Genomic DNA, 15303 nt, shown 5'->3' on the forward strand with positions numbered 1-15303 from the left:
ATTATTTCTTATTGCAGAAAAACTATCTCTCAGTATATATGTGTATGTTTATATTTGTCTGATTCCCTATTCTGTGGAATAAGAATCTTAACTGTATAGATGAATACGTAAAATATAATATTAAAGTATAAGGCGGTTTTTTATTGCAAATGGTTGTTCTCATTGACGTTCTAAATGAATGCTCAAGTAGTATATTATGCTAATTGTTATACGTTCGGCTCGTCGTTTCGTAATTAAAGAGAATATTAATCAAGTCTTAAAAATTTCCTTGAGAAATCTCGGTACCTTAAAGATATTTCCCTTTTTTAAGAAGAGTCTCAAATTCATTGTTAATGTAAAAACAGAGTAGCGCTTAAAATCGTTTATCACTTTATTTTAAACGTCGAATAAAATTGAAATGTATGTAATTGAAGTAAAACCCCCGAAGTTGTACACTTCTCAAAAAAGAAAGTTTAAATTCGTGAAAACAATGCAATCATTCGCACAAAATCGATGATTAGTTTCGTTTGTAATTAGCCTGATGCGTCAAAACTCTGAACACTGCTCGCTCTGTCAAAGACAGAGAAATATCGGGAACGCCTTAAACTTCGATTTGACTAATATATTTTCATTCATCTATTACTGTAACAATTACTCACACCTAAAAAATAATTCCTACGATCAAGACTTCAAAACGGAACTTCTCTTTTGGTCGCACGTATATCAAAGTTCCAAATTCTCATGACAATACCTCTTTTGCTAGCTTATCAAAACTTACAAATCAAAAAAATAAAAAGAAACTCTGAATTTACGGGACGGTATTTCGATTCTTCTCGATAGTAATGATAAATGATATCAGAGATTTTTCTCTAGTTTAGTAAGAATTGTTTTACACCAGATTCCACGTCATGTGAATTCTAGTTTTCCGTTCCATTTACCCGCTAATCTTCTCTCGACGATTAGACAGCGGATCAAAGTAGATTTCGAGGTCTGGACTAGTCATAGAATGTTAGAAATTTCGCTTACAATTAAATTCCTGAAAGATTTCTCTCGCGACAAGTCAAACCGCAGAAATCGGTCCGTCTCTTCCATGATCCATTCGCGATCAAAGAGAGTGGAAGAAAATATTTAGCATTCGCCGATAGTCTGCCCGTATCTCGTTATCGTCTCAATAGACATAAACACGCAGTTAAATATTTAAAAATATGTATATGCATGTACAAAAATTTCATTTTCAAATTCCATTGTGTATTAACCCTCTCTTAGTCTCCTTGATCCACGGTGTGCACAACAAATTGAAGAGCACACCGTATAGGTTTTAAAAAATAATTTGTTCGTCGGCTCTTGTTGTAATTTACCTTCGTATTACAATAATATAATAATTATTATTTTCCTTTCCTTAGTTGTCTTGTTTCCTTTTCTATACTATAGTAAGAAATTGTTAGAACATAATCCTAACCGTTAAAAGACTGTAACCAACGAACCTACGAAGAAACGTAATAATCCGTTTACGATTACTGTCCTCTCTTATCCCGACGCGAATTAAGGCGTTGTTCTAGGAGGCGGGCGTTGGGTTCGACGGTGGCGTTACGGTGTTAGCCTGCCGGGCACGTCTGCGTTTGTCCAGCAAAGCATTATTCGTGTTGTCCAACTGCTTCAACCCCGCCGTGTCGTAGTCGACTCGCATCGTAGCAAGGGATCTGGTCATCTCCTCTTGCACCTCAGGCCAGAGTTCTTCTCCTTCGCGAAGCACTCGTCCAGTGTGAAGCGGAGTGGCTGGCACTTCCGTGTGCTTCTGTTGTACATCGTCAGGAAGAATAAGAAAATAAACAAAAATTAATGAGACGTGAAAATCAGGATCACTGTATCTTTTAAAGTTTGTCTTTCAAATTCTTTCGTCACTATTACCGAGATCCACTTGTTCCGCATAACTTGATCAATGTGTAGCCTCTGAGCGGGATCTGTGCACAGCATTTCCTTGATCAGATCACGCGCATCCTGACTAACGTTCGACCACTCTGGGGCCGGGAAGTCGTACTGACCGAGCCTGATCCTTCTCTTCATTCCCGGGGAGATAGCTAAGCCGTGGTTACTGTAGAACGGCGGAAAACCGCAGAGCCTGAAAAGAGAAAACAACGCGGTCAGACTTCATCTAGACTTTAAGTAACACTAAAGGTTGTTTTAAATGCCGATGTGATAGAATATTTCACCCGAAAATGTCATGCATTAAAGAGAAAAATATATGTACACATGCGTATATCAAGATCAATACAGACATCTGTGTTACCACTTTGAAATCATAAGCATTCTGATTAGATAATACAGCGATAGGAAGGTTGATTGCCCGCCTTGCACAGAGTAATAGCATAACGTTATAGTTATACCGTGTTAATTAATAACGATTCAGAGATAGGAGTAATATGATAAATCGAGTTACTGTAATTCTTACTTACAGTATGTACATGATCACACCGAGTGACCAAATGTCGCAGCTCTTGTCGTACTTGTCAGGTCCCAAAACTTCTGGAGCTGCGGAAACAACAAATTTGACAATTTTCTATCTATAAGCAGTTTGATTTTTTAATATTTCATGTATCGAAGATATGTGCTTTGAGACTTACCGACATAGTAAGGAGTGTAACACGGAGTTTGCAGAGTGTCTTTCAAATGTGTCTCCTTTGCAAAACCAAAGTCTGTGAGTTTCAGAATTCCTGTGATGTCTGAAAATATTATCAAAAGGTAAATGGAAAAGAAATGATGTATTGGGTAGCTTGTGATTATATTACAAACGACATGCATGTGTCGCAGGAAAAAGAGTGGTTCATATAGTATTTTTATGAGGAATCATAAAGATGCAAATTTCTACTGTATATCTATAACATATACGTATGAATACTATTATAATATTACCAGGCTTTGAGTACAGTAAATTTTCCGGCTTTAGATCTCTATGAGCAATGTTCATGTCGTGTAGATGTTTCACAGCTATGCATATCTCGTACATTATTTGTGCCGCCTCTGAAACATATGATAATTAATCGATCACACTAATACGGTTTGCAACTCGACATTCAGACGTATTCATTTCTGAGCGTGACAAGCTTAGTGTTAAAAACGTGCACATTATAAAAACACATAAATTCTCTCACTGTTACACGACGCTTTCAAGTGTTTAAATCGTGCTTTAAACCCGCACAAGAGAGGGGCAACCATTTTTTTCCCTTGTCAATATTACGAGAGAGCAAAAAACATCAAGAATCATCAAAACTTCGACAATTACCTCTTTCCGTAAAAGCACCGTCCTGTCGGTCCTGTATCCTCTGAAACAATTCGCCTCCTTCCATGCTGAAAAAAAAAACGTCGTTAAATAAAGTATGAACAATTTTCAACGGCAAGAAGAATATCTTAAATTATGAGAAAAGCAAGAAGCGGACAAAATGGCGACCCAATCGCGTCCACCTCGCAACTTCAGGTTCGGCGTTTTGTTAGCGAGCTCAGAAATAATGAAAAAAAATTATTTTATAGATTTTTCCAAGGTCCGCACGACCGAAAAACGTCGGTATTATGGACGTCGAAACGTTAAGGGGAGCGGAAATTGCGTAACAAATTCTGTCCTCGGTCTTGGCGAGACATCGGCCATGTTTGTTTATCGTATAACGCCGGCAGAACGCTAACAAGATCTGTAATATTTTTCTCACCATTCCATAACGACGAGTAAACACTTGTTGCCGCTGTACGTATTCTCGTACACATCCTTCACCTGTACTATATGACGACAGTGGGAGGCCCTCCAGTGCAATTCGACTTCTCTCCTAGCTTTCGTGCAGTCGTGCAATACCTGCAATTTTACAACGCAATACAAACGTTTAAATGACGACATTGTTTTCCTTACTTTACGACCAGAGTATAATTATAAGTTATACATTTATCAAACCGGCAATAGAGCGCAAGAGAAACAATTTTTATGGGATGCATTAAAGTTCGTAAGTACGTTATTTTAATAAACATTTTCATCAAAATTCATATTATTTATCGATTTTGACATTGTTTCAAATCCAGTTAACCGTAATATAGCGTAAAAAAAATTCATTATACTTTGCAATTTAAACTCTTTCAGTTATTCTGAAGCTGCACAATAGTTTTTTTAAGGTTAGGTCAACGTTACTCCAACCACATGATCTTTCCAGAAAACGGTACAGAGATGTCCGGTTCTCGAGATCTGGGTACCTACAAAATCTGGGCGTTGAATGAACTCTGACGAAACCAACGACCGCAGACTTGGCCGATATGCATCGGTCTTGAGCTTGGTTTAAAAAAAGTTGGACCACGTTCCGAGCATTCCTCAGCCCATGCGGTTTATACCTAACTCATCACGTTGCAAGCAAGTTTAATTTTCAATTAAAATTCACAGCCGGTTTATGTGACAGAGTGAATTTCTTTTTCGCAGATTATACCTATATACTCATGTATCTCTTACACATTATAGATCGTCGATCTTTATCTGTTCATACTGATGAATCAATCGAGCGTAAAAAAGAAACTATATTGGGAATCACATGATGATATCACACTCGCTCGTGTCAAATTGCTGTGGTTTCCCCTTATTTCACATTTTTTTACGTTCGTTCTTCTGTCGTCACGATAACACTATATCTCCGGGAAGTTCAATTTTGCGAATATATATACAAAAGAAATGACATAATCGATAATAGGGACGTTTCTAGAAAGCTTTTGTTTAGCCAAAAATCAATCTCTTTTTATTAATATCATTCGTACATTGAGTATTTGTCAAACTATTGTATTCGGAAGCTGCGCAAATCTATTTGAAATACAAAAATACAAAATTCCGTTACCGTAAACAAAAACTGATATATCGAGGCTTCATTTTCATTCAGGTCCTTTTAAAATTGTTCAAAGTCTATAGTAATTCCGGTCAATTCCACTCTACGATAGTTCATTTTATGCATGCGACTGTTTTGTACAGATTCACTCAATTTTTATCGATAAAACACGTCATGGCCTGCATTCCGGTAATATCTCGGAACGCGTATTTTCTTTCTTGAAATTTCAAGGCGACTGCGAAAGCGTCATTCTCCAATATCGTATTTTCGCGAAATGATTGTACACCTTTCATGAGTATACTGTATACTTCATACAGACCTATACATGCGTGACTCAAGTGACGATAAATCAAAAGACTGTGTTTCATTTATACATATCTAGATGGATTGAACGTATTTGAAAAGTTCTAAACGTTTTGCAGCTTGGACGGTTTTTTTTTCAACGTGAACGCAAATCTCGCTAACCAGATACTATTTACAATTTTACGGTTTCACGTCTAGAGGATACAGCGATAATGTTCTCAAACTCTTCGCCGTACATAATCGTATGTACATATAATACGTACGTATATATGGGACATTCCACGCCAAATCGACCCCTTCGAACCCAACCCCCTTCGATTTGACTGAAACTTTTTTATCCCTTTCTACCTGATGGAAAAACGTTTGTCAGAATTTTTTCAAATTTTTTTACCCAACCAAAAAAATGTCATGTTTTTTTTTTATGCAATAGCTATAACTTTTTCAAAATTTAACTTGTCGGGACGTATTTTTTTATAAATTTTCGTTTACAAATATACTTTTCGAAAAAGAAAATACAAAAAATTTATTCAAACCTATCCTCATCGTTTTTTTTTCGATTTTCGGGAAAAATCGAAAATTTCTCGACGATTACCATTTTTGATTTTCTTTTTTATTTTTACTGAATCAAACTTTGACATTTTCTGTAAATCCAGAAATTTTTTCAGAGCTGTGTTTTTTTTTATTTCTAATTTTATTTCCTTTCAGTCAAATCGAAAGGGGTCTGGTTCAAAAGTGGTCGATTTGGCGTAGAATGCCCCATATGCATGTGTACAAATGTACATTTGTATACATACCATGATATATTACGTAACAAGGAGAGTTGACAAAAAATTTTCCATAATAGTCAAATTATACGGAATGAATTTCAAAAAGATTGCGTCTTGCCTTATTTTCAGTTGAATTTTCAGCATACTTCTTTCTCTTTGTCTTTGCTTTATTCGCGTTGTAATGGAAAAAAAAAAAAATTTGCAACGATGGTTACATCCGATCGAATGTTTTCTTTTCCTGTTTCTTCACCAGCTCATTCTCGTAATCTATATTCAACTCGACGATTCTTATAATAATACTCTTCAATAGGCTTGTACAAGTTAACAAAATTTGCATAATGAATTCTCACACGGTTATTTCCGCGGAGGAATAAAGATAGAATGATTACGTATGGCAGCAAGAGTTGAGTGGGACAGAAGAGAACAGAGAAATTTGATTTTTGTCGTTCGTGTTTTTGTACAAATTCGACTCAACGATTTCGCAATCATTATACCTGTAACACGTGGAGCTTCGGGCATTCGCATTACTTTTTGCTAATAACGCATATACATATATTGCGAAATCGCATTAACAGACTGTTACCGCAAGACATCGTATTTATGTAGTGTCATAAACGATCGTGTCACATGTAGCGAATCATATATAATTAATTCCTTCCCCAATTAAAATCTTTTCAATCTATGACTCATTTTTTTTCCATTATCCTTATGGTACGTTGATTTTTCACGTACCTACTTAACATAATATATTTACTGGAGTGTGAGTCAAATATGCGGCCAGTATAAACATTGCGATAAATTTTACAGGAAATCAAACGGGGAAAATCTCTTCAAGTGTGTAACAAGATGTGGACATTTTTTTCTTCTTCGTTATTGACCTTGAGTTTAATTTTAAATGTAGAAATTAAGCGGTAAACGAAGCACTAGAAAGTCGCTACTTCCGGACGTTATTACGTCTCCTCAAAATAGACGAGTGATAAAACGAAAGAGAAAAATATTGTACGTATGTACCGTATAGATAAAGAAGAAAAAAAATCGAATAATACAATGAGAATCTGTATATACAGGCGGAACGAAGAACTAAAAAAACAACAACGTAAAAGAATAGAAAGAGAGATCGTTCTTACAATTCTTTCCTTTGCAGTGAAAGGTCAAGTCAGTTTCACGAATCTACAATACTTATTATACACGCACACACAAATATATCTTCTGTCCAAACACCAATCATTCAATTAATATTTACGCTGCGCGATAAAAAGTTGTGTAGCATCCCTCCAACTATTCTGATGACGTCAACCGTTTTCACGTGACCTGCACATAAGCAAGTAACTGGTGCAGAAACAATAAAATGGCGGTCGATACATTCGGGATACCCTTTGTTTATCCGTCCGTAGCAGCATATAAACGATTCATGACGATTACTAGTGGGCATTACGAGTTGTCTGTAACAACTCATATATGCGGAGTTATAATACATGCATATACGTATAAGTATAACGTATGTAATACGAAGGTTGCATTCCTATATGCAACTGTTTGCTTAATACATACATATAAACGTTTTAAACCGTCCTAATCTGTAATCCAAGCACATTCTCAACGAGACCACGACAAAATATAATTATTGCTGACAGTGGATCAGATTCGCTTTGGTTCGGTCCTGTTCAACTTTATATTTATTGCTTCACCGCCAACAGCTTTTCCTTAATCGTTTGAATCGTACTGTTTCTTTTTTTCATCACCATTAATTTTCAGAACCAAATACCGTCACTACAATGAGATATTTCTTACTCTCTCTCTCTCTAAGAAAGTGGAGAGTACTTATGCTATCAATTAAATTTTACCCTTGCGGCGGAAAAAGGAGATCATCAATTTTAAGACCGCCATGTTTGTTGAAAATCGAAGAATCCGCGTCTTGAGTTCAAAATATTGCATCTTCGCAACAACCGGAGACTGTAAGTCTCTCTATCAGTTAGTGGGCTAAATCTCCGATCACAAAATCTTGGATATGTGTCGAAAAAGGACCGTAACAGCCCTTAAAAAACGTGAAGTGAGAGACGGGCGAGGATTTTCTTGACTATCATACTCGGCATCGTATTTCGCGCTACTTTAGCAACGTGTCCACAGTTCTTTCGATCAGCCCAGCGACCAGAGCTCCCAAATTAATGCTACTTCAAGGTTGCCTAAGAGTCTAGACCGCAAAATAACTATTTAACATGCAGGAATAAGAGAATACTCGGAAAATGATATAGCTTGCAATACCGCCATGCTGCTTTCAGCAAGTATGGAATTGGCGCCGTGCGGTGCCTTTCTCGGATAAGGTAATTCAACCGTGAGTGATCCAACTTTAACATCATCAAATGCGATTGACAGTGAAACAGAGATATCTAGATCGTGATTCCGAGATACTGTCGTCTGTCGTTTGATGAGATATTCAACGTTCGCACAAAATGGGTTTCAGACATATTGTGTAATAACACTTCGCCTCAAATCTCTGGAAGCATTGCAGGAATGTTTTTCTTTCTCTCAATTTTGTATTAATTGCAATCGGGAAGAGACCGACCCCGGTTTGAATGAGTCATTCGCATATGACGTAGGCGCATACCTACGTATGTATGTACATACATGCATGCACATCCATAAACTTGAGACGTGGTGTTACACACGGATTGTTTGTTTCTCCACGTCTATTTTTCACCCGATTATTCGAAAAGGGTCACTCACCTTGAGCGCGTATTTAGCTCGAGTCTTTTTATCGTAACATTGAACGACTTTTCCGTTTATCCCAAGACCCAGGACATGATTGCTTATCTCGTAGTCGTCGGTAATGGGTGTCAATTTTGGAAGACGGGTTTCCCCTCTGGTAATAGGACACTCCATGACGGTCTTTCTCTTCGATGCTTTGCTGCAGGGGCTTTCCTTGCCGACTTTTTCCTTTTCCTTTATCTTTTTATCAGACCGAACTTCGAGCTCAGTTTCACTCAGACTCGACTTGACGATTTTCTTTTGCTTCTTGGCGGTTCCTCGAGCTCCTTCCGCTTTTCTACGAAACAATCATTGCCGACCAACTTATTATTAGCCGTGAGGTCATTCTCGTGACTTTCACACCAAATCCGTTTTAAAGGCTGTGTCATATATTTGTGGGGGACTCTGAGTTTATTGAATTGTACATAGAAGTGAGAAATGTGATGTGTACGTTTTTTTAGATCATTCAATCAGTTTCTTATGATCCCCATGATATACGCATACATCGAACTTACAATTTACATCTACACATAGTTTTTATAAGCATCGATCACGCAAGCCTTTTCCCAAACAGAGATCTCGATCGATCATTCATTACGTTGTTTCCGGGTAATATTTATATCAAAAGATTTTCCACCTACAGCTGGGTGAATAATTTGAAAACTTTAATCAAAAAATCAAATCGAAAAAGAATAATTTGAAAAACCGTTGCAACGTATACTCTTCGAATTAGAAAAATATGAGCAGAATTGAAAAATGTAAAAATAACAGGTCCGTAGAAATATTTGCCACTTCGTCGTAGCCTCGGCGAAAAGTCGGTTGAAAAAATTTGAAACAAAAACAAACAGTTAAACCGTACGTGATAAATTTGTAGAATAATTTGATGGGAAGTGGTCAAACTGTATATGCATAGCTAATAATAATATTTTTATAAAACTTTGTTAGAATTACCTGAAAGCATATAATTACAATTATGTGTTAAAAGCGTCATAAAAAGAAGAGGAAAGATCGACAACGTAATGAATGCTCAAATATTGTAAATGAAAAAATCAAAAAAAAAAAAATCAACAAAGCAAAAGTTATAAGGATGGATTAATTGTTTATTACCATGTATACTTATGCGTTCTGTAAAACAATTTACAAGCATGATAGTCGTAGATCAGAATTAAATATAGTTACAAATGAGACAGTTAAAATTTCATTATAATATACAAAAAAGAGTGCCGCAGAAATAAAATCATTCTGAATAAAGTAGTGTATTACATGCGGTAAAAAGCTTTTCCTGGTAAAAGTTCCTTATGTATGTATGATAAGAATAGCATGCATAAAGGAGAGCAGAAAGATATTAAAAATAACACAGCTCTTGACTATCGCGGCGGACGCCATCGCCACATGTTGATTTAATTTAATTATAATAATTTATGTAATACGAATATTCGTTCAAATTGAAATGTGTACAAATATAGCCGTTGATAACTTTTGATTATGATACTAGAGGCCGATAGTGGTAACGATCATTATCACTTTAATTATTACGTCGACGTGATAAAGCAGTATAATATAAGAAGTTACAATAAATCGGTTGCGGTATAGGAATGCCGTGTCTCATGAGAAATTTCGAACGTTAGTCAGACGTTTCGGTAAGATGCGAATTCTCTCTTGGGTGGAAAAAGGGGAAGGAGAAAAGAGTAGAGAAGAAGGGGGATATTCCGTAATATCGCAACTGACATATTTGAATTTGAATTTGAATTGCGTGATTTATTAGACGGGCGTCGTTAAACCGTTTTTTACACCACGCATGCATGTATTATGTATAAAGACGATACGTAATAATTCGAGGGAATAAACATCAGTGTACGAAGAAGCACTAGGATCGATAGACACGAGATTGAAGTTAGTAACGTTATCGTAACGAAACATTAGGGATAAAATGACTATTTTCTTAATTTTGAATACAAGTGTGTTTTGTTTTATCACGGTCTACTGAATTTCGGACAATTCTAAAATGGCGAAATAACGGTTTTTTGCTCAAAATTAATCGTTACTAACTTCAGTATGTTCGATAGACAGCATAAACAAGAAGAAGCTTGCCCAACTACAGTCATAGATCTACGAGTACGTGATTGAAAAGTGACAATAATCGAATGACCCAAAACTAAAGAGGTACATATATGGGATGGGATGCGTGAGTGTGTGTGTGTGAGTGGGTGAACCATAATTGTAGTATTGTTTTCAAGAACAAAAGGGAAGCGGGGTATTATTAATGTGGTGAGTGAAACGGAGATGGGGGGAAAAAAATTTAAAATTTCACGAGACCTCCAAAACTTCCATTTATTAGACGACGATTTTGGCATTGCTGACCCAGCTCAATTCTCGATAAGTTTCTCCCCAAATAACTGCGGAACACGACGTATGTTATAATATTATACAGTATGGTTTTTCTAAACGGGCGTAATTTTGATGCAAAATATAAGTACGGATGAGGGAGAAAGAAAATCGGAACAGTCATAGAAATAGAAAAACAGCAAACGTATACAGATATATTACTGTCTGAGGTTGTTAAATAGAATTAATGATAAATGTAGAAAAACGAAACGAAACGACGAAGCCAATCGCATTCTGTCGAAAATCGGTTAGAACCAGAACAGCACACGATAAAAGAGTAAGTATTGACAGCGGTGGTTGAGAAAATGTTTTCAGGAAAACCAATTGCACAGGAAGAAACTTTTAAGCTGCAGGTATTTCAAATTTACGGCCTCGCATATACATGATTCCGGTATCACAAGTTATACAGCTACGAACGTATGCGTATATAATATGATGTATGATGTATGATCTATAATGTATGCGTATGCATTTAGCGCTACGTAAAATTATTCTGCAAATACACCGCATCGAGTATTAACCAATCGTATGTATATATATATTCCTCTTCCGTCAACACTTAACAGTTATTATGTCCGACAATCTACGGTTTACCGAATCCAAAGACAAAAAAAAAAAAAAAAAAAAAGAACACGACAAATACAAAGAAATGGCACTAGAAACGGCTTTTTTTTATAACCAGTCGATTGACCGACGGGTATGAAACACGTTTACTTCTACTTCCGCATCTAAGTGAAGCGTAATAAACGTTACAGCGACAGATGAATACAGCGTCTATAAAGCTCCGACTGGCTAAGCTGATCTCATTTTTGACTTGACGAAATGTTTTTTGTTTCATAAAACTGGTCTCGATTGTTTTCTAAAACGATTGAAGACGTCAAGACTGTCATTCAGGCGGCATGCAGCCGTGTATGTGCTTTCTTTCCGTTCACAAGCAATGATTGCACACGTTCACGTAAGTATAACTCGTGCTGTACCGTATATCACAGAAATCAAAAGGAACCACGAGTTGCGGTTGACGTAGAGGGGCACCATATCTACCTATGCGAACACACATACATACTACGTATTGCGGAAGGTGTGTCACACCACGGTTCGTTAACATGGAGGTTTGAGTCGACGGTCGGTAAGCGTAAGTAAATAGTAGATGCGTTTTATTTTCCAATTTTCGGAAAAGAATAGTTTCAACGAAGCTGCCGATTGGCTAATTTGTTAGTACCAACCAATCAGACGAGTCCTTGAGTTCTTTCGTTTTCAAAATTTGCCAAATAAAACACATCAAGTCTCGCGGTCGGGGCGAATGTGAAAAGCAACGGGTCGTCATTCGTCACTCGTGCCGACTTTTTTTTTAATTCCTTTTCATTTAGCCCCCCCCCTCCCGACGAGCTAGAGAATCTACTGCCATCACAGAAACGTACAGCTTTTGTTATAACCACGACAATGTCCACCTCGGACGTACTAAGTGATGTTGGTATGGTAGGTAGGTATGTACCTACGTGTGTAGCGTGCACGTATGTACCAACACGTATCGCGCTGTTCACAATTGGATTTTTACATGCACGCGCACTCCGTGTGGCAAATTTACAACCTGCAAATCACTCACTCTACAGTGTCTATCACTCTCCCTCACCGCGCGCAGATTATGATCGATCCTTAATCCTTACTCCTTTCAAAAAATTTCAATTTCCCAACAGACTTGCTTTAGACGATGATGCACTACGGATGAATATACTATATCGTTTATTGTATTCCCGTGGCCATCTCTCTTTCTCTCTTAACCTACGAACAAAGATAGCGAGCGTCTGCTGGATAAGAGACCTCGACGAATTCCCGACTCTGACTGTGAGGCTACAGTCAAGTACAGTCTGGCTGGGAAATTTTTCCTTCCCCTCTCCTCCCCGACTCGCCGTCCTCCCCACCTAACTGGCCCTACCAAATTCCAAAGTCCTAACCGACCAATAGACGAATAGACAGAACTACATGGCGATATCAAACAAGGACGAATAACGATGGAGGGCTTCTAGTGACATACACCTGATTAGAGACTTTTGTCTCTCACTACCTTTACTATGGATGTCTATAATTTTTTCCGCTAAATCCTTTAGGTCCGTCGATCCCTGCGGCGCCGAATTCCGCCATCCCCCCTCCTAGCATAATTATCTGTTTCGGCCGCAAAATGAAGATCTTTCCACACAGAGGGCAGCACCATACGGTCAATATGTTTTTCACCGCAACTTGTGAAATTAAAGGAAAACTGCCGTTGCTCGGTAGAATGGGATTATTTTTGCCTGACGTTTTAGCACGTAATTCGTGATTTATAATCAATTATTGCGGTCTCAGTTTCGCTACGTATGTTATTCGACAATTATTATTTCCGTATGCCCACTAATTGAATTCACAATTTAAAATTATACCGTCACTGTATTCTAAGGATAAGTTATTCGGTAAAACTAACTAACATTAGTGAACAATTTTCCGTTGCTAATGGTAACGGGAAATTTAATGTAATTACCTTTTAATTACCGTTGCAGATGTTGCAAAATCGTGCCACGTATAACAGAGTAAATATTACGAAAACCTTAAATTGAGGGTTTTCAACCGTTCTATGACTCAATTGGAGTCCCTTTAGTAACAGAAACTTTTGCAGGTATAGGATTCGTATACAAATGTGACTCATTTGTCTTTTGTCTGTTCTCCGTAGCTCACACGTTCATTGTAACCTTTTTTTTCATCTTCCTTCCGCTGCAAGCCACTTTTTGTTCCGTTGCTTTGTTGTAATCTTTTGCCACGTGATCGATAAGTAATACAATTGAGTAGAAACCTTGATTAGGAAGTTGTACGTTTGTTGGATATTCTTTTATTTCAGCTTTATTCATCAAGCCGAAAAATTTTCGAAGGAAAAACGAGAATTATAAATTATTATGTTTCATACACATACTCAGACTTCATTTATTTATTTCTCTTTTTAGTGTGTGTATATGTATATAGATTTCATACATGTATATATATATATACATATATGTATATGCATGTACATACATGCATATATACTATATATATACATATCTATATATATATATATATATACACCCTAATTATAAAATTATTAATATAAATATTTGTTTCATATAGGCACATTTTTTGTTATATACATTGCAGTTTTCCCTTTAATATTTTATCTAATTCTAAATATTTATACGTATGTTTACTTTTTGTTTAGCCATTTTTATCCGCCCAACGGTATCAACATGACCAAAATACATTCAAGTACTCAACCTGGTCTTACAAGTACAGTAAAGTAAACCACCGCAATACTCCTTCCGCATTGTATATTGTACTCTATAGAGTGGTAAATTTTATAAAAAATCTTGAGCCATGGCTCGTTTCTTTCTCCTTTTTTTCTTTTCGCTGATTGTTTCCTATTTTCTCTTTAATACTTAACAACGCAAATATTTTTTGTTAAATAGAAAGCCCGCACACCAATTAATAACCAATACACGCAACGCTTTAGCGTCACAGTCTAAATGATACGCAACGTAATTAATCATCGAATTTAAAAATGAATACGTGTATACGAGAATATCCAATAGAGTACAGTCAAAATTCACAAAATACTGCAGTTGATTATGATTTACATCATACTAATACAGGTTACAGTGAAATAATTTTTCAACGAAATAAACGCGCGCTTTTTATATATTTATAGAATTTTTCAATTCTGAACAGTATCTTCTTTTTATGAACAACATGTCGTTCCTATATCACTCGACAAAGCTGATGTAACATTTATGATTTACATTGTACATGTATTTCATATATATATATATGTATATATATGTATGTATGTATAAGTTTTTTTTGTACAACGAATTTTTCTCCGAACGAGGAACAATAATTGCGTGAATTGTGTTCGACGATTTACTGCAGTTTAAAAAAAATTGTAAATTTATCCAATTGTAATTTTTATGAAAATACTCTCATTCTACGAGTTCATTTATATAAGTGATATTATATAATATTATTAATTGATTATTATTTATTAACAAGTAACAATTAACCTAAATATAATGTACATTTAGTTGAGTCAACAACGTTTGTGTCTCAACCCTTTGAAGACTCTTACTATAGTATTTAAGTATATTGACGTTTTTCGCAAGAGAGCGAAACAGAGAAAAAAATACAAATTTCTCATTCGTTAGAAATATGCTTGGTCTCAAATACTTATATTTTTCTAATACCTTTTTCACACATCAAGGATGTGTAATACATATGAAATCGCAAAA

General features: G+C 36.3%; 1 protein-coding gene across 9 annotated transcripts; it reads right to left on the bottom strand.

Moving 5' to 3' along the window:
- Nucleotides 1-369: 369 nt before the first annotated feature.
- Nucleotides 370-12854, bottom strand: LOC124411731 (MAP kinase-activated protein kinase 2). Of its 9 annotated transcripts, none has more exons than XM_046891063.1 (10): nucleotides 12624-12854; nucleotides 10952-11031; nucleotides 8615-8933; nucleotides 3678-3817; nucleotides 3260-3324; nucleotides 2890-2997; nucleotides 2601-2699; nucleotides 2433-2508; nucleotides 1888-2098; nucleotides 370-1774 (listed from the first exon to the last, which is right to left on the bottom strand). In XM_046891063.1, the coding sequence occupies exons 2-10, from the start codon at nucleotides 10987-10989 to the stop codon at nucleotides 1535-1537; spliced, it is 1296 nt and encodes a 431-aa protein (XP_046747019.1). In that variant the 5' UTR covers nucleotides 10990-11031; nucleotides 12624-12854; the 3' UTR covers nucleotides 370-1534. The 9 variants fall into 9 exon arrangements, with proteins under 9 accessions (XP_046747019.1, XP_046747017.1, XP_046747026.1 ...); XM_046891061.1 differs by having other exon boundaries at nucleotides 12420-12854; XM_046891070.1 differs by lacking the exon at nucleotides 10952-11031 and having other exon boundaries at nucleotides 12685-12854.
- Between the last annotated feature and the right edge of the window lie 2449 nt (nucleotides 12855-15303).

This window comes from Diprion similis, chromosome 10, assembly GCF_021155765.1.
Source record: "Diprion similis isolate iyDipSimi1 chromosome 10, iyDipSimi1.1, whole genome shotgun sequence".
Lineage (NCBI taxonomy): Eukaryota > Metazoa > Arthropoda > Insecta > Hymenoptera > Diprionidae > Diprion > Diprion similis.